Below are 20,976 nucleotides of genomic sequence, written 5' to 3' on the forward strand. Positions count from 1 at the left end.
TTTATCACTTCCAAATATATCGAGTCGCCAGTAAATAAAACTTTAGACTAGACTTAGTGTTTTTTAGTTTTTAGCCTTGTTAAATTCGCTATTTTTAGACGGAATCCTTCCAGAATAATATTTCTCCAACTAACATTCAAATCTGCCATTGGCAGTTTTCAACTCTACAAATCACCGAGACCAGATGAAATTATCAACGCCGATCTGCAGAATCGCCCGAAAATTGTGCTAACTGCACAGAATCTCTGCTAAGCCAAAATAAGAGCATAATCTTAGCGCACTGAGATCGATTATAACGGGGCACTGCCTAATAGGCAGACACGCCCAAAGAATAAGCGTGCAGACACAACGCTTCCGAAGAAGCTTTTTAAATGAGGAAGAAGAAGAAACGATCTCGTACCTACCGTGCGCCACCACTTCAAGTAGAATAGAATATAATAAATTTAAGGTTTTCACTTCGACCTCACGGTCTTTTGTGGCCTCCACTTATCAAGTACTTCATCCAAACCCAGTTGCGTTAATAAACTTAAGTTAGAGCTGGATTGGACTGAGTGTATATGCTTTTCGCTTTTCTTCTGGGTGCAATTGGCCAAGAGAATTTGTATTGGAGTCTGGGGACTGGTTGCAGAAACGACAAGAGTCAATGGACGATATTCCAATCCTGTGCAGTTGACTGCGCAACTTGCAATGACTTCCCTAAGCCTCTTTTGATTGTATCGCCCCAATAAGGACTTCACCTGGGGTAATTTTTATCAGCTAACATTTTTTAGGTATACAATTATTTAATGGGTTAGAAGATCTCAGTAGTTTAGAAATCAGGGATCTTCTAAAATTTTGGGTTAGAAGATCACAGTACTTTAGAAATCAGGGATCTTCTAAAATTTTTGAAAAGTTCACATTGGTTTTAGGAAGATAAGGCTATGTTGAGTGTAGCCTGAGCGTTTCCTATGGTGGACAAACACTACAACTCAACCTAACCTAATATTCAAATCCAGGCTGGTAAGAGAGGAATATTCTTTTAATAACTTTTGTGCTGTCTGCATGAAGAGAATGGAAATTAATTCTAAACTTGGAACTCAAATAGACCAACCGGAGTTAGATATTGAAAAAAGTTAAAAGCAGCTAAAAATTCCAAGAATTCTTAGTACACTTTTTCTATATCATAATAAACAACAGCACAATTAGAATCACTCTATTACATAAAATAATTTGGCAACATCATTTTGTGGCAAAAGGTAGACACTCGCAGTAACTCCACTCCTCTGTGCATTTGCATACAGATAAATATGACATTCGTAATGTAAATAAATGCTTGTAGGCCGTCCATGTCACACGATTCGTTATCACTTTCCGCTTTAGCGAAAAAGTCATATGCCTTTGCTTCTTTCTATTGACTCTTACTTGTGCATTCTACGCACACAATGGGCGGCTCTCCAGACAGGTGTCGACATTATCATTGCTGCGAACTGTCTGTACATGCAAACAGCCACATTTATGTATACCTACATCTACACATACATAGAAATATGTTTGTGCTTATAATGCGCGATATTTGCCTCGTTTTGCATTCGTTTTCGAATACTTTCTTGTGCGAAATGATAAGAATATTTAAGGTAATTGCGAAGTTGCGCAATTGCGCTCATTCCCACTTTTATTCGAGTTACTTATCGCAGTTAATACTCGTACTTACGCAACCCACATAGCCTTTTTAAGTTGCTTTTCCGCGACGCTTGAGAAGGAGATTTTCTAAAATATTCCAATGAATTAAATGCTTTGAAGTATACTTTTTTCAATTAGTCTAAGACAAATAAAATGAAGAGAAAACGGAACAAACGATGAAAGAGTGTAGTTAGGACAGAAAGGAATAAGAAACATTAAAGTAAAAAGAAATTAATTTAATTTTTATATGAAATAAAATAAATTACTTAGTATCTTGAAATCAAAAGATATTTTTTTATTTTACTATTAAATAGAAAAAGTTTGCTCAAAGTTCGCACAAAAGTTAAAGTTATGCGATGCTTTAAAAACGTGGAAAAACATGCACTGCTAATAAAAATACTAGTAAGTGATAGTGAATTGCTTGTCATGATAAGAGCTATCTGAACTTTTTTGTTTGCTCTTCCCAAGCTTTCCAGTACTCCACCTAAGTATTAGCGCTGCTTATGCGCGTCTATTTTCAGCGCTGACATCATTCTACGCTTTTATCAACAACTTCGCTATTGGCAGCAAAATTCACCAGCAATTTTTCAAATTGTTAAAATGAAAAATTGATATTGGCATTAAGTATAAAAGTTTCTGCAAACTTCTCAGTAAACGGCATTCACCTTTCTATGCAAAGTTGCAACATTTTTTATTGCGGAATTAGCAAAAAATGCTATTAGAGTGTTTCAGATATTATTAAAATACTTATAGAAAACAGAAATTTTCATGAGCATACATTTGTGAGAAAGGTAGCGCAAAAATATAGACAATCACTCAACTACTCCGTTGAAGCTATTTGTAATGCATACATACATACGTACTTACGTTTACCATACCTCATTTGATTGTTCGTTTAACTACAATATTTCATTTGACATTCTTGAAGCGTTAAATGCCTCTAAATTTACAACTGCCATAAACAATCGCATTAAAAAGTGCAATACGGGTACAAACGAACAAAAAACAATAAAGCGAACTTCGGTTTCACAAACACAAATGCAAGTGACCTTGAAGAAAACAAAAACGTACAGAGCAAGCGCAAAGAGCGCCAATAATCTTTGTACTGTAAACAAATCAAAATCTCCTTCTAGCACTAGCTGAATTTTGCAACATTTATTTAGCAAAATTCAATTAACACACCCGAATATAAGTTTGATTTGTATTCGCTGGGGCCGAAGTTGGGCAGAGCAGCGGATAAATACGACAGCATCAAATACTGGCCGACAATCGTGATTTTGAACGGCAGCAATTAATCATTGGGTGGTTTAACCGAATTGCAACTGATGGGGTTACAAGCGTACAAGGGCTTAATATTGCGCATGCGCCGCTAGCGGGCAACAGCGTAAGTAAGGAACGACTGAAGCGGCTGATTGGATGTTTATTGCTTCGTTAAAATACTTAACTAAATTAATGGGCGTTTTTAAAGCGGATTGGATTTTTGATTGTAACTAAGCGACTCATTTCAAAACGTTGACAATAAATTCGCGACCACCTTTTCTAAGGGGCAAGATGACTTTCAGAAATAGTTTTGCCTAAGCAAGCAATGGGCGAGCCCAATGTTATGATGGAAAAGTGTGTTCAGCATTTCAAATTGTGTATAATTTTGTAAAAGAAATTGATGCCTAATTGATGGCAGATGTACAGTCTGTCTAATAGAGGCGTGACCGCCATAACACAGAAACTATTTGGCCAACTCGATTCTAATGGATTGCATTGCGTGGGTTTATGATATTTGTTATACGCAATATATTCAATCACCCAATTAGTTTTAACGGTTTAAATCTTCCAGTCATATTTTGTAATAATTTCTGCGCAATTTGTGGAGGTAATCGGCTCCAAATCAGCCGAATTTGCCTTGCTAACTGTTTGACTGGTCATATTTGTTTTCCTGGGAGTTTTTGCTCAAGTATTGCGGCCGCCGTAACCAAATGGCCATTGTGGAACTACATCAATATGCACGCCACAAATAGGACGAGGAGCTGGGCCAAACACTCAATAGGATTGCCCTCATTAATGGTTCACTATTATCAAGCACGTCAAGGAACGATTTGATGCGTTCGATTAAACCCCTATAGGCTAGACAAAGCCAGAGCTCAGTTTTTTTTTTGAAATTTAAAACATAGGGAAAACGAAATATAACAGAGGCCTTCCAGTGGCAACAAGTACACATATGGCTTGAACTTTACAATTTCCCGATTAGAAATTTCATACATTAATACAGAATTATTATGGATTACTATAACAAGTTTTAAATAAGTTATTATCAAACTACTTACTTTTTCCATTTTATCCCATCCACCAAGTAAACATTGAGCTGGTTGTTGGTTGGTTGAAGTGGTGATTCATCCAGAATCCAAATATCGTTTCAACACAATTTTGTTGCCACATCCTCACTACCAACTTGTTAAACGGTTATTTACAGCATGCCTATATCAAGTCTGTGCAATTTAAGAACCTGACGACTAAGTCAGACCGTTGTTCGGGGCTCTCAAGTGTTGAGATTATCTTCTTCCATAGGGCAGGGCATTCACAGAGGAAATAGAAAATCGTTTCCTTTTTCTCATTTTTCTCAGGTTGTTTACAACTGTGGCGGTGTGTGCTGTGAGGGATGGCCATTTTGGTTACTTGTGCCCCGACAGACCAAAAAGTTATGACTGGCGTGGGTCTCTAGGAGTAGTCCGTTTCATGTTTATCAATGTTTATGCTTGCTTGAGGTTGTAGGTGGGCCATAATGTTTTGCTACAATAATTTTGCATGTCGTCTGGTCTCCCATCTACAATCCGCGATTTGGAGGTATTTAGAGGAAATTGTATTCGCGATTGTTACCAGTGGTGTAAATACCGATTCTGCACGTTGGAACGTTAAAACGAATGTCATCAAAGTCCTAAACAAAGTGTAATATTCCTACACACACACGTGTACAGTAAATACATATGGATATGAAGATAAATATCAAGTGATATTCAAAAACATTTCGGCGAAATATTCAAGAGCAACACCAACAGTCATATGTAAATTCAACCTTTGGAATCTCCTCGTTACACACCACGTGCGTGACGCATACTTTCTGACATCCGGTGCGCATCGCAACGTCACAGCGCTGTGGATTCCGGCGCGATTCGCTGGAATTTCTGAACCGGTTCAACAGTGCCGGTGCGTACCGAGGCGCCTAAGCAAAAGCTAATATTCGTTAAGTACAAGTACATATGTAGTGACGTCAGTGAATGAACGTCTCAAGAAGCATTGAATGATGCTAATGAAAAAGCCAAACAGCAAAGTAATACAGAAGAGGTAAGATAAAAAAGAGAAAAAGGTTAAGAAAAAAGCATTTGGCTACGAGCACGAGCGTGATGCTGATGACACCCACACACAACAGCTAAGCTCTTGTCATAAGCGTTGGCTAACATCGATGTCTATCTACGCTATTCGCTTTTCCTTTTTTATTATCTGCTGCATCTTTGTTACCACTTCCGGTACATTTGCCTTAGGTCTTCTAACGTTTAACGAACTATCGGTATGGACTAGTAATATTTACTTATCACTTACAGTCATTTGTTTAAAGTGCCTTGTGCGGCGTTCGTAGCTGCAGCAGTGCTAATGGATTTCGTCGCGCACTCATAGCCGTTGGAATGCATTCCGATCTTCGATCTGTAGCTTCGCAGCATCCATTGATGGATTACATACACATATACATTCGAATCAAGATGTTCGTTTGTAGCATTTTTCATCTTTCTTTTGTTTTGTTTCAGTGCAGTGAAATTTTTCTCTTTGACGTTTGACGAGTTCTTTCTACTTTTACAGTTTTTGATCGGCTTAAAATGCGGTATGACTCATGCGCTTAGTCACTATGCTGCTCTTCAAATTTGTGTTATATGGAGCAAACATTTGAAGAGTTCTTATTTCATGAACCTTTTCATTATTTAAATAATGAACTGGAAATTTCAAAAAGTTCTGAAATAATATTGAGCTCAATTTTGTGTTGTTTGCTTTGCGCTGGATTTATTTTTTATGGTTTCTTGATAACTTCATTTTTTGAGTTCCTAACATCTGTTAGCATTTTTTTGAATATTCGTATTGTGAAAAGTTGAGGTCGATATCTGCAGTGGAGGCGCCGAAACCTGATGAGCGTATTCAGAGAATCAGTGAGTTTCGAGAATTGGGTTATGCCACTTCTGCTTTTCCATTTTTGACTTATATTTTATATGTACATACATACAAGTATAATTGGCGTTTGCACCCTTTTTGGGTGGTTGGCCAAGCTCCTCTTCTTATTTGTGGTGTGCGGCTCAATGTTTTTCCAAAAAGGGACCTATAGTTTTATGCCGGCCCCGGCAGATGGATGTTATGAGTCTTTTCATGGCAGAAATACACTTGGAGATTCACCATTGCCTGCCGCGGGCTGACTGATATTAGAAAAAATATTCTCTATCATTTGATGTTTGGGGCTTCGAACCGGAGCGCCGTTGAGTGGTAGTCACTGCCTGGAACGATCCACCTAAAAAGAGATGTGTGGGGTTTTAAACAGCAGCTGAAATACCAAATTATGAGAAATTCGTACATTTTTGGGGAAGAAGTTGATTTGATTTAATTATATGAAAATATGTAAATAAGTACATAAAGTAAGTAATGACGGCATCTTTAAAAATTTTGTCTAGTCAAAAGTCCTTCGATAAATCTTATCTAGTCGCAAGTGGGTTTGTGAGTTATTCGAAAATATTGAAATATTTTTTTGTTTTCAAAAATTGTATTTTATTTTCGCTTGACATATTGGCGCTTACATTTTACAAAATGCGCATAAAACTTACAACCTTCTTGTTGCGCTGACATATTTGATGCTAATTTATGTACGTTTCCCAGTATGTAGACGTGTCTGTTTGCTCAAGCTAAATGAGTTGTGAACTTGAACCATCGCAATGTCGTTCGTTAAGAATTTTAGATTATGAAAAGTGTTTCTGATGGATTTTGTCTAAAGATCACGTATGAGTCGTTATACTCATTACACATACACACATATGTGGGTGTGTATGTGTGCATGTACAGACAAATATTTAGATTCATGTGCGAGACTGAGAACAAGATAAGTGCAAACATACGAACACATTTTTTGTAACATAATTCACTGTTGCTTTAAAATTATATTTTTTTTTAATATTTTTTTTATTTCGAAAATTTAAAAAAATTCGGTTTTTTGGCGAAATTAGTTAATTTTTCTTTAAATAAATATCCCCGAAGCCAATAAATAATGTACTATTTACATACATATTTAAATAAAAGTTTATAAAATTAATATTAAAATACATTTTTTTATTGAAAAAGGCAGTATTGGGGGCGATTTACTAATGAGGTCAAAGTCCCTTGAATACTCAATTATTCAGCACTTGCGCGCAAATCACTGATATTCTCAAATATCTGAACGTGCACACCTCAATGCACCTGCATACGAAGTGTGTTGAAAAAGTATCACTAATTAGGAATTTTCGCAGGTTACGTATATTCGAATTTGGATTTTTTTGTGGCGATATGTTGGTACTCATGCCTCTCACTCATGCCGACGAGCTCGGCCATTTTCAATGTTCAATAAATTGTTGACAGCTGCTTTGCTTGCACGTGTTTCGGCTCGTCTTCGATTTTTACCTAAACCTGTATCAAATTTTGTGTGAAAAACGAAATTAAGCACGCCGAAGCATTCCGTATGCTGACTGTGTCATACGGAGAAGCTACTTTGGACCAAAGCAACGTTTATCGGTGGTACAAAATTCTCTCAGAAGACCGAGAAGATGTGAACGACGAAAAGCGTGCCGTACGCCCGAGCACTTCAACAACATACGAAAAAATTGATGAAGTGAAGAAAATGGTATTGGCCAATCGTCGAATCACCGTTAGAGTAGTGCTAGGACCTAGACATATCGATTGGCTCGTGGGTCGAACGGGTCGCCGCAAAATTCATATCAAAACTGCTCAATTTCGACCAAAAGCAGCATCGCATGAACATTGCTAATGAGATGTTGGTATCTGAAATCTGTCCGTGACAATCCAAATTTGCTCCAGAGGGTCATAACTGGTGACGAATAGTGGGTTTATGGTTAAGACGTGGAAACCAAAGCTCAATCATCTCAATGAAAGCTGCCGCACGAACCAAGACCGAAAAAAGCGCGCCAAGTTCGGTCGAATGTAAAAGTTTTGCTTACCGTTTTCTTCGATTGCAGGGGCGTTGTGCATTATGAGTTCATGCCACAGGGTAAAATGGTTAATAAGGAATATTACCTACAAGTTATGCGTAATTTGCGCGAAGCAATAGGCCAGAAATGCCCGGATTTGTGGAAGAACAAAAATTGGCTCTTGCATCACGATAACGCCCCTGCTCAGACATCGTTGCTTGTCCGCGATTTTTTGGCCAAAACAACACACTAATGATGACATAGCCACCGTATTCCCCAGATCTGGCCCCCTGTGACTTTTTCTTGTTCACGAAACTGATGAGGCCCCTGAAAGGACGACACTAAATACGATTGACGAGATAAATACGGCATCGAAGGAGGAGCTGATCAACATAAAAAAAATTATTTTTTGAAGTGCTTCGAAGATTTGAAAAAACTTGGCACAAGTGCACAATATCTCATGGGGCCTACTTTGAAGGGGGAAAAATAGATATTAATGAATAAATAAATAATTTTTTAGAAAACACAAAATTCGCGATACTTTTTGAACACACCTCGTACATACATATGCATGTGCATGCATACTCAAGTTGCCCTTCAGAAGCAATTGGGGCTCTTCGTGCTTGATAATTCAGCGAGCAAAGTGCAAAAGTACAAGTCCAAGCCATAGTTGAAATAGAACCGACCTTTTTCAGTGACAAAGTGGATTGCGAGTTTTATCACGTACATGCATGCAGTGCACACTCACACTCAGCAACGTATTCACTGCATCAGACATCAAATTTTGAAACTTAATTTTATGTGCATATTTGTGTAAGAAAAATTTGAAACAAAACTCTTTAAATTTTGGTTTTAAAAAGGATTGGCTCGCTATGTACCTACATCTTCTTCCTTCACCTTTCAAATGTGTTAAGAATATTGGGCCTGCAAATTGAGTTAATCTTTCCCTTGCGCATAACTCACTTTGCTTAATCCAAACGGGTGTACATTTGTTAGTAAAACTCACGACGCTGTTTTTTGCGCTTTCCTAGATATCGAAGAGACCTCTCTTCTTTCACTTAATAGTCTGATCTCTCTGAATAGCCTAACTCCTAAGTCAACTATTTGAATGTAGTTAGGCTACTCTGATGGCTTGGCAATTGTTGTCATGAACAGGCGACAGTATTGTCTATTAGGTTATAAGTTTGGCCCTTCCATAGGTTGCCAGTTTAGAAGATACAAATCGAACATTGATTTCACTATACTCTGGCTATGAGGTCAAGTAGCTTGATTAAGTTGAATACCTAAGGAAAATGAATGCCTGGGTTCGATATGTGACTGCTTTGACATCTTCAGATAAATTCAAAATTTAGTTGGGCATACCGTATGTGAAGTTGAGGTTCTAACATTTTCAATTTGTTATCATAAATCTTCACAATACTTGAAGGACACATTTATTGCCGTTTTTTCAGATAGCGAAACTATCTAGTCAAATATTCTGATCTATGCTATTGAGGAAGATGATACTCTTCAGCTTCTGGCAGGGAAAAATAAAGTAATGCCATTCCCAGGCGCCCAGGTGTTTGCGGGGTCGAGTGACAATGAGATGAACAAAGTTCTGACAAGAGCAGCAGCTCTACCTATTCTCCTAGGATTAGGCTCGAGGCATTATGATCTAGGGGATATCCATTCTGTACGAAGGCCATAAACCAGCTGTGTACGGCCGAGTTGATTTCTGAATTGACTTCGTTTGCACCTGCACCAGATGTTTCTGCGAGCTGGGAATGAATGCCTACTATTTATGGTTGTAAATAAATAAATACAACTGTGGCGATAAGAACCTGTCCCACGGATGCACTCAGTGCACTTATAGGAAACCTTCCTTCACTCATGATATGAAATTCATAAACAATCCTATAATTGCAATTGCGTTATAGAAATACAATGACTTCTGTGCTATAGATCGATAGAGTGAAGCAGGCAATTCACATTCAACCTAATTCAGAAATCTGGTACAAATATGAATCGAATTTAACGGATGGTAAAAGATTGCTACCAATTGTCTGTTATTTCACAGCTTTTCAACCTTTCAAAGATGTTTCACACAGAAATTTGCTGCAAGAGCTCCCACGAAGAGCGCATCCGTGTTTTGTCAGACGCCAGACAGAGTTATGTGCATTGCAGCTTCTTACAATAGCACCCAATCTTGTTGAGGAATGCTTCAGTATCCTGCGAACGGGTGGACTTCTTCTTCTTAATTGGCGCTATAACCGCCTACGCGATTTTGGCCGAGTTTAACAAAGCGCGCCAGTCGTTTCTTTCTCGTGCTAACCGGCGCCAGTTGGACACATCAAGTGAAGCCAAGTCCTTCTCCACCTGATCTTTCCAACGCAGAGGAGGTCGCCCTCTTCCTCTGCTACCACCAGCTGGTACCGCATCGAATACTTTCAAAGCCGGAGCGTTTGTATCCATTCGGATGACATGACCCAGCCAACGTAGCCGCTGGATCTTTATTCGCTGCGCTATGTCTATGTCGTCGTAAAGCTCATACAGCTCATCGTTCCATCGTCTGCGATATTCGCCGTTGACAACGTGCAAAGGTCCAAAAATCTTACGCAGAATCTTTCTCTCGAACACTCCAAGCGTCGCTTCATCGGATGCTGTCATCGTCCAAGCTTCTGCGCCATACGTTAGGACGAGCATGATGAGAGTCTTGTAGAGTGTTAGTTTTGTTCGTCGAGAGAGGACTTTACTGCTCAGTTGCCTACTTAGTCCAAAGTAGCACTTGTTGGCAAGAGAGATTCTACGTTGGATTTCAAGGCTGACATTGTTATTATGACGAACGGGTGGACTACCTAGCGAAATTAGACGCTACATCAAAATTCCTGGGGCTTACAAAAACCTACGTGAAGGAAATTTTCAACGAATGATATAACACGGAATTCATACGACACTGGATGAAAAGACCAGGACAGAGGCAGGCAAAGCCGGTTGCCCTTCGTTCTACTGGAACGTCCAATACGCACTTTAATTTGGATAGAGAGGCTTTACGAGCTCTCACTGAATACTCTACAGGACTTCGTTGTCTTCGTTATCATTTAATGAAATAGTATTAGTAGATTTTCCCACCTAGGTGGTGTAACTCTGGATCCATTGGTAATATTGAACCAAATAGCCCGAAAGAGTCCTCAAATTAATAATAAGCCTGACTACTAAGTACCCTTTCGCTTTTTTAGAGAGATTAACAAGAATATAAAAGGTGTTCCTCTATAATTGTTCTTTTGTTGCGCAGTGACCTTATTTTGGAACACATTAATCTCATAAGCAAAGAAAGAGAAGTTTGCTTAACAAAACACCTCTTGATCTCGTTCCTCTTGAGGAGAACATGCAACAGCATAGTGACACTCATTAACATTCATCCTCATTCTTCATTATAAGAGCCGCTTCATTCATTCTTGGAGCCACTGTTTGTTTTCGCTTGCTGATGCAAAGGCCACTTAATGCACTTTTTCCATTTCATTCAAAGAAAAAATGTCAAGTTCTCACTGGCTTTTTAGAGTAATACCTCAATCAACAAGTTATGACAATATTTGAAGAATATAAAGTGCCAGCACTTCAGCCAAATGTGATTCATCATATTTCGCTTTTCACTGTGTAAAAGCGGATACTCACTGCCCTTTGTGCCCTAAACCCCCGTTGCACACCCCTGTTGTGGCGCAATATTGTAAGCTGATACTGCTTCGTACAGCCACGCTGGGCATTTGGGTTTCCAGTCGCTCCGTCAGCATATTCTGTAAAATGTTAAATGTTTATTAAGCGTTAACTTGCGTTAATTCAGCGCACATGCAAAATGTGTACATATGTGTGTGCATACACATTTTGAATATCAACTTTTTCTACTTTCCCACCTTTTCATTAACCTCACTTTTTTCACAAGTTTTTAACGAGCGTTGATTTTTTGCTGATTTTTTCTTTGCTTTTGGTTAATAACCTTTCGACAGAAAGTTTCGCACTCAAAGATTTCATACTCATTTCATTTTATTAATTTTTAAAATCTTTTCTGCAGACATTCATTAGCAATAACAAAAACGTGAAATAAATGAAGAATTGCTTTTTGCAAGCTTGTCGTACTCAAAAGCTCTGGGAAGCAGAGGGGCGAAAGACACGTCAGCTGTATTTTAGTATAACTTTTCTTAGGTTTTTTATATCCTGACAGATATGGCTGATGAGTTACGGAACATAAAATTAAGCAACTAGAGACGTGGCTAAGTTCGGGTGAAATGTTGTAGTCATAGTCAAAAGCATCATTTAGAAAGCTAAGACACGTCCAAAGGCCAAGTCGCTTTTGGGTTGTTACAAGCAACAGTTATTTGTTCAAAGTTATGAAGCCCTAAAGCACTGATGCTAACAGTAAGAAAACTAAGCTTGAATGAAATAAATAAATAAATAAATACAAAAAATGCTTTTAATTTTTATACTAAAATAAAAACAATCTCTCGGAGAAAGATGCCGCTCTAAAAAGCCCCACGAAAGATGAAGATTGAGATGAAAATGCTGAGATGGTCAACATGCGTCACAACGATGGACAAAGTACCAAACCGAAACATTCGGGGAAGCCTTAAAATTACGCCAATTGAGAAAAAAACACTCGAGAGAGCCGTGTTCCCTCATAAGGTCATGTCTAGAGGAAGCCTGAACTCGATATGACAAAGAAAGTTCTAGACATCGTTACGGCCTGAGGCCACTCCAACATACATATATACATACACAAGCGTGCGACTTTAAACAACAAGACGAGCCAAGAGCGAAGAATTTGGCGATTACGAACTAGAAGAGTTGATCACAATTAAAATGGGGCAAAAGCAAGGAATAAGAAGAATTAAACAAGCAGGAATTTAAACAAGCCCAGCCCTGGTACTTTATTCTATATAAAAATATTCAATCACTACATCTCTGTTCGCTAGAGAATTCCGCTGCTCTACAAGCGAAAACTTTATATGAAAGCAACAACAGTTTAGCGATGATCAGGTGACTTCTTTAATAGTCGTTTGGCTCACAAGCGACAAGTAAGAGTAGAGATATTTGTCACATTTAAAGCGCAAAGCTTTGAAAAGTATTGGCATTGCAGTTTGGCAAAATTAAAAAAAGCTCAGTGCTGCTAAAGCAAATCAATGTTGGATTCAAGGAAAATTTGTTGTGTTATTCACTGTTCGCTAGGTGTTGGTGAATCGAAAGCAGCTATTCTAACAAAGTTCCACAATTTGATTTGTTTACATAGTTTTAAAACCTATGCGCTTCAACCAAAGTATGTAAACCATTGTACGCTTCTCATAGTAAAATTAGTTATTTGCCGCCAACAATCGAGTGCAAAATAAGCAAACGATGTACAAACAACAGTTTCCCGCCATAGATGATTGATTTTCACCCAAACATATTTACCATTTTGCCTACGAGTAGAAGCAAATGCGGGGACGCGGTCGCGCAGGCTGGCTTAACAATGAACCAACCAGTGATGTAGCCACCCGCTCGCCAGAGTCTGTGGAATAAATCGGTGAAACTGTCATATTGACGTTTTCAATTAGCTTTGGTATTTGCAGTTGCGCTGCACAAAGCTCCCCTCTATCAGTCGCTTCACGCTACACTTTATCGATAGACCCGAAATAAGAGCAAGCAGGCAAAAAGGCCTCCACAAATTAGACGCGGGCTTTTAGTGTAAGACAAAGGGCGATTTTACGCGCGTCGAAATATAACAAAACAAAATCCAAAAAAATATTTACTTTTGTTTCGAAAGAGCGAGGTGCCACGTACCGCGCTATGAACTCTTGTGGTTATAAGTGGATTTCTTCCTTGCCTTCTTGCCTTCATGCCACTTTGACACTTGGCATTCAAGTGTGGTTTCTACGAGTATTAACAAAGAAAATAGTGTGAGTTTATTTCGAACTCAAATCAAATAAAAGGTTTTTTCTGTTTTAGAAATTGTATAAAAAGAAAACGATTATATGCAAAGAAACAAGTTTCAATAGCGAAACGTGAAGTCATAAAGTCAAGAAAAAGCAAACGCCAGGCTACGTCAAGACAGGGCGAGCCCCAATAGGCAGCGGTTTTGTTGGACTTTATTGCATTCGGAGAAAATTCATACACCATTTAAGTGCTCAGATCTATGAAGTGAGCCACAGTTACCGTACACATACATACATGCATACTGTGGTCGGGTCACACACGAAGAAAAATACAACAACAATAAACAATAAATATTTGTCTAACTGTGCTTGTATTCCAAACGCTTAGTAATAAAAACGCCTGGAAGTATCTGGCAAAACCCGTAAGACTTTGCGGCTACAAGGCTTTGAGGCTTCCACTGAACACATTTCATTCATACATACGTACATTCATTCATATTCTGTAACTTCAGAACTGGCACGAAGACTGTGAGCCAGCGTTAATAAAAAGTGTTTGCCGCCATAATAATCCATTATCGCGCAACACTTTTATTTGCTCAGATTTCATGCAAACTTGTTTGGATTCTTGGAATTTATACCTTTTGATTAAGTCGCAAAAACCGCGCAGTACGCATAAAGAGCGCTTAAAACGAGGAGAGGAGAAAAGGCGAAATAAATGCAACATAAATTTTAACAAAAATGCCAAATCTAATTTCGTATGCCGGTTTCGTGAAGGTCGTGCAAAGTATTGGTTTATTAGGTACGGGGCAAAAATGTTGACAAAGTGCGAAAATCAAGTCTAAATTTGCGAATACTGATATGTACACCCATTCATGTTTATACGAATACATACATCCATATTTGTATGCCAGTATGCAGAATATTCGCCAAAAATGTAAAAGGCACTACTACAGCCTTAGAGGAAAGATTTAAGAATGCAAGTGCTGGCATATCTGAGCAGGCCTTGAATACTTCAGAGCTTAAACCAGGTTCAATTTATAATAATTACATGGAATATGGTAAAATAATAATGAATACAGAAGGTCTTCCAAATACACGTATCTTTTTCAATCATAGATTTTTTTTTTGACAGTTTGAAATTTTGTTCGTCAGTCAGTGGTGTACTTCAAATTTACAAATACTCGTATGTTTTATGAGCTGTTGCAGAATGAAATTATGTGAATGTATCTTTTTTTTAATTTAATTTCAAACATAAACTTGTATCACCCGTTGTCACATACATTTATTACACAAATTAGAAAACAAGCTGACTAAATAAATCTTTAAATTAAAATTTTTCTCTCTCTCTCTATCTTCAATTACAGAAACTTTATGCAAAAGCCATCTATGATAACTTTGCTGACTCGCCGGATGAGTTGGCCTTCAAAAAAGGCGATGTCCTCACCGTTATAGAGCAGGACACAGATGGCTTGGAAGGCTGGTGGCTTTGTTCGTTACGTGGACGCGAGGTAAGCACTTTCAGCCAGCAAACAGCAAACAAATTAACAACTGAGTCAGATTTTAATCAGCAAACAATTTGTAATGCGTAAATTGTCTCAATTGAAGAGGAAAAAATGCTAACGAACAAAAGAGTAACTACTGTAAGCCTCACGACTGCAAGACGCGTCTGCAATGTGGTGAGCGCATGGAGTACTGGCTGTCTGATTGGCTGAGTGACAGCTTTGTTATTAATGAAATATTCAAAATTGCTTAATATCAGCATCAACACATCCGTTCGACCGCTCCTTCGCTACGATTAGTTTAGTCTAAAGGCATAAACTGAAAAGTGGGGGGAGAGGAGCATTTTAATTTCACACAAGTTTAGATTTGCAGCTATTTTTAGTGCAGGGATAATTACAAAGTAGGAACAGCAGCAGCAGGAGATTAAAGTAGAAACAATTGGACTGTTGTCGATGTACGCGCGTGAAGTAGGGGACCCTACGGATGCATGCTGGGCGCATGCTCGTCACGCGATGGAACTTAGATTTTTATTGCACGCAAATTGAGAAAAGTTTTCAACTTTTAGGTTTTGCATATTGTTTGGCATTCCATTGGGATTGTTCTTAATGCGTTGTTTTGCCTAGAGCCGCAGCAGCATCTCAAATTAAATTCGAAAGCATTGAGGAAGGGAGAATTTGCCCGATAGTGCATTAAAGCACTCACTATTATGAATTATGCTGGTACACACATACATACATACCTGCTGGATTCCATCGTCCAAGCTTTTAGCTATGGGTAATGGTGTTAATGGATGATGACTACGAACTGAAAGGCGAAACACACACACAACCTTTTCTGGTGATTTATACCGAGTTAAGAATAGGGAACCGAGAACATGGTTAGGCTGAGTTATATGGTATAATAAGAGGCATAAGAGGGCTCACTTGGCCGAAAATTCTAAATCAATCCATTGCGATATAAGTGAAAAAGAGTTATAGGCAAAGCCGAACAAAATAGCGAAGGTTATGGCAAAAATATGGGGAAACGTTTACTTACCCATAAACATAAGATTTTCATGTGCCACAAACCTGCGTGTTCAAAGTTATATTGCATGCTATAAATTTCGTAGTAGTCAATGCAAAAGCTTCCCTTCCAAATCATAGGAATGTCGAATCTGGCATACAACCGTAGAAACCTCTATTTGTAAGGAAAAGTTATTCAGTGTTTAAGCACTTTTTACTTCACAAGTACTTTATTTTATTTATAATTTATTTTGTTTTATTTAATTTTGTATGTAGTTATCTCAAGTTCCCATTGTGGGCCAATGTTAATTATACTGAAGACTCCAGAGAGTAGGAAATGCTTAGGAAATCAGAAGGGTTCAAGCTTAAAAAAAGGAATCGTGATTCAGCAGCACGACGATCATCAACTCAACCCTTTCTCACGCAGTTTGAAAGATTTCCTATCATTCTTCACTTCTTCACCAGCTCTTGACACCCGGCTGCGGTTCTTAACTGACACTTTCAGACATGTAGAATAAGGAGGAGTGATAAGTTTAGGCGAAGCTGACAGCTAGTTTCATTATATAATATTACTTATAGATATGTATATTAAATTATTTAAATATTAGTTTGGGGAAAAAGAAATCCATTATTTTCTCGGTAGATGGCTGTAGTGATCGTATGAAAGTATCGATTAAACAACTTAGTTTCACTCTAAAAAATTCTTTTGATGTGTTTTGTTTGTGAGTTACAGGGTATTAACAGGGTATTAAAGTCAACAAAGAGAAAATTCGGTACAGTTTACAGGTTTTCTTTGATAAAGGCTGAAATTGCCAATGGTGTTTATGGTGCCGATACTGTAACAGCTAATTACGAGCACTTTTTATTTCGTCGATTCCGTTCAGGCATTAGCATTTGATATTAAAGATGCACCTCGCACAGACAGGTCCGTCGTAGAAAATGTAGATAAAATCACAGAAATAATTGAAGTTGACCGGCATGTTAGTAATCGTGGCATCGCCCAGGAGCTAAAGATGGACCTTAAAACAGTTTTAAACCACTTGAGCAACAATTTTACACAAAAATAATGAATTTATTTCTACGCAAACTAATCACTCAAACTATTTACTCAATTTTACGCTTTACAAAATGAATTTGAAATATTTTATAAATAAATCAAGAGAAATAAAAGGAATTAGTGATAAGAAGATTAATATTTAGTAAGTCCATCCTTTGGTTTGATAGCAGCAGCATTCCTCTGGGGCCTGCTGTGTACAAATTTTACATATTCGGCTGTACGTATGGCTCTCCACTTGTGAATCAAAGCATTTTCAGGGCTGTTTGCGATGTTATGCTGTGTTCCTTTATCTCACTTTTTAAAATAGGCCACATGTGCTCTCTGGGGCTTAGATTTGGAGACTGTGCTGACCAATCTTACAAAAAAATGCTGTTGTATTTCAACCATCGCATCGTAGTCGCCGATTTGTAACAATGAACATTTTTTTCCTTGTTCATTCCTCTCTGGAGCATGGGGCCTCGACGAAACTCTTCCATCTTTCTCTGTTCTGTTCTTTTGCATTGTCCCATGAGATGCCGGCATCTGCTAGTTCGAACAACATCGACCTTCTCCAAGTGTTTTTTGGTCGACCACGACCTCTGCTCCCTTGAGGTTGAATCCACATTCATTTTTCTTGTTGCAAAAGTACCGTTTCTAAGACATTTATGTACTTTTGACTGTCCATACGACACTCGCAAATGAGCCTTTCGCCAACACCATCAGCAGCCATACAGCCCCAGATCATAAAACGCTCTTCCTCATACTTAACAGTGGGTACCACGCAATCTGGATGGTATTCCTCGCCAACCCGCCATATCACGAGCATCCCACCAGGTATTCCAAATACTAATCGGAAAGCAAAAAAAAATCGTTTCATATGATTTGTACTATTTCCTCGAAATTGGGCAGGGTAGGAAGCTATGTTGATATTTAAAAACGATGTAAACTAAGGGTACATCGAAGCTCGATGCATCAGACCACAGAATACTCGACCAATCTTCTTCATAAAATAAGGGTATCGGAGAGCCAATTCCGCTTTTTCTAATTTTTTTCTTAAATCCACGGCTTATTGCGGGTTTTGCTTCATTTATCATATCCTGAAGGTTTCTTCTAGCTGGATTTCGCAATTTCTACCAACAGGATAGCTGCAAGAGCAGAAGACGATTTTTAATGATCCTTAGGAAATAAACGTATAAGTTTTTGCTCAGCTCCAACATTCCACCAAATTGGCAATCCCAACCTAAGTCTTCTCTTCCTCACTTAAAACTTGGATTCTAACTCTTTTCTCTTAACAAAGTTCACTTTTTTAGGCATTTTGTTAAAATAAATTATTTATATCCACTTGATAATTTTGCACTAAAGAGTATTCACACATTGACACCAAATTTTAAATGCCAAAATATTAAAAATGCATCTTTTTAGACTTTATGCATCAAGTATGCCATGGATTTTCTCATAATACAATTTATTGTTGTAATCAAAGGTTAAAAACACTAGCGATACATTTGTGAAAAGCCATGGTCACTTTGGCATCCATATTCTAATTTACTTGAACTTTAGTCGGGTGCGTAATAATTTTGGTCAAGGCATATAATTTAAGAAGTTTTTGGATATTAAATAAAGTTCTGTATTCAAACGATTTATCAAAAGCCCATTTACGTTTGAAATATGCTTATTTTGTGAATTTAGAACCTCAGAACTTAAATATTTTACAAACACCAGGCCGTAGAGCACTCAAGTGATCAAAAATTCAATTTTCGGCAATTTCATAAGAATCAAAACACTCGAACCACTGGCCATGTTGTGAAATATTTTTTAGTGCATTTTTATGCCGGTTCAAGGCTGGGAAACTTACTAATTTTATTTAAAATTGAATGTTAACAAATAGGGTGTCCCATTAGGAATGTCTATTTTGGAATTTGAAAAGCTCTGATTATTTTTTGTGTGGCCTTAACTCCATGAATTCCACATCGAATTTCAAATCTGATTTCAAGAATTGTTTCTGGATTATTGGCAAACAACGTTTCTTTTCTTTCAAAAAAAATCCTCAAATCCATTCATTTTGCTAGGCATACATCGGCCTGCCGCAAGATAATGGCTTTTCGTACAATCTCCTCAAAATATCAGCCATTTCTGCAGCGGGTTTTGACAATTCCTACGCATTGTGTGTACGTGAAATTTTCCAGGTGGTCTTAATATGACACCCAATAACAGATATACACTTTATCTACAATATAATCTGGCCACATATGCACTCGCACATACATACATACAAATTATATTAATTCTCATTTCTAGAGCATATTTTTTTTGTATTTGCACGCAACCTTGAAAGAAGATTGCAAAAATATTCCATTGGCTGCCAAAAATCGCATTCAATAAATATTTATGACCACTCGTGCGATGCGGGGAGGGGGAAGGCAAAACGATAATTTATTTTAATATAATACACTTGGGCATTGATTTCGCTCCGTTTGTTAACAATTTAATTAAGCACCGTTTAAGTGCGCCACATGCCTCAAAGCCAGTTCGCCGGCTCGCCAACATCGTCTGTACAACAACAAACGACCGGCACTTAGTGCTGGCCACAGAAGTATGCAGCTTGTTGCGGCGCCAGTCAACTGTTTACAGGCGACTCAGCGTCAAAGCAGCAAAACACTTGTCAGCGGCAAACCAATCAGAATACGAATTATGTGTAAATGATTGGGCAGCTAAAGTTCGCGTAGCGAAAACAGAAACAATGTTTTATTAAAAAAGCAACAGCACTTTCATTGGTGGCGGCAATATTTGCGAGTACAACAAACGAGAGCGACAATAAAAACCAAAAAATGTTAATTAAAAAGGCAACGCAACACTTTAATAGAAACAATTAACCCAAAAGTTAACTGCGCTGAGGCGTACAGCGACAACATCAACAACAACAATAGCAACAATATAAATGTGTACAATGATACTTAAAGCGCCGTTAAGGCTCTATTGCCTGCTATTCAGTCACGTTGGCAACAATGTAGTGCACGAACAGATGTCGGCGTGCCTGCTGCTGTTGTTTTTTGTTATTGCTACTATTGGCAACATGTGTTGCAAGCTTACTTGTTGACAGCTCGGTGGGTTGGTGCTCGCAAATTTGGAGCAATCAACAACATTTGTAGCATCTGCAGCCGCAACAACAACAGCAACAACAAACGTTAAGCAGCATAAATTTGCACATATTTCAAATGTTGCCACACAGCGCACAGCCCGGCAACAACAATGCGCTGAAAAATTACTAGGAAAATCGAAAGCATAAAATTGAAAATGAATACCGCTCAACTGGGCCACACAAACACCAGCATGCATCGCATTGTATATGTGTATGTGTGTATGTGTGCACGCTCATTAATTGCAAAGTAATAATTCATTGTTGGCACAATTGGTTGGATGTGCCCGCCATTTGTTGTCGCGGTTATGCATCGATTTTTCAATATTGCAGTAATTTGTACATTTCACATTAATTTTCAAATCTATCAAACGTTCAAATGAGTGCTGGCAATTTTCTAACAATGAACTAAGTCGGCAGCAGCGGCAGCAACAACAGCCGAAGTACCAGCAAGTGAACTGAGCAATTGAGGCCATTTACGCAAAAGCAATGAATCACAATTAACTATTTAGCCATTGATTTGATCTCTTTATAATTGTAGAAATTGATTATATATTTTCTATGG

General features: G+C 38.1%; 1 protein-coding gene across 2 annotated transcripts in view; it reads left to right on the plus strand.

The window, feature by feature from the left end:
- The window catches only part of LOC128862217 (breast cancer anti-estrogen resistance protein 1), a 115,499-nt gene that overhangs the window by 73,133 nt on the left and 21,390 nt on the right, over nucleotides 1-20,976 (plus strand). For both annotated transcript variants that reach the window (XM_054100721.1, XM_054100722.1), the window contains exon 2: nucleotides 15,103-15,246. In XM_054100721.1, the coding sequence (XP_053956696.1) occupies nucleotides 15,103-15,246 (144 nt within the window). The remainder of the gene's footprint in view (nucleotides 1-15,102; nucleotides 15,247-20,976) is intronic.

This window comes from Anastrepha ludens, chromosome 4 (assembly GCF_028408465.1).
Source record: "Anastrepha ludens isolate Willacy chromosome 4, idAnaLude1.1, whole genome shotgun sequence".
Taxonomy (NCBI): Eukaryota; Metazoa; Arthropoda; class Insecta; order Diptera; family Tephritidae; genus Anastrepha; species Anastrepha ludens.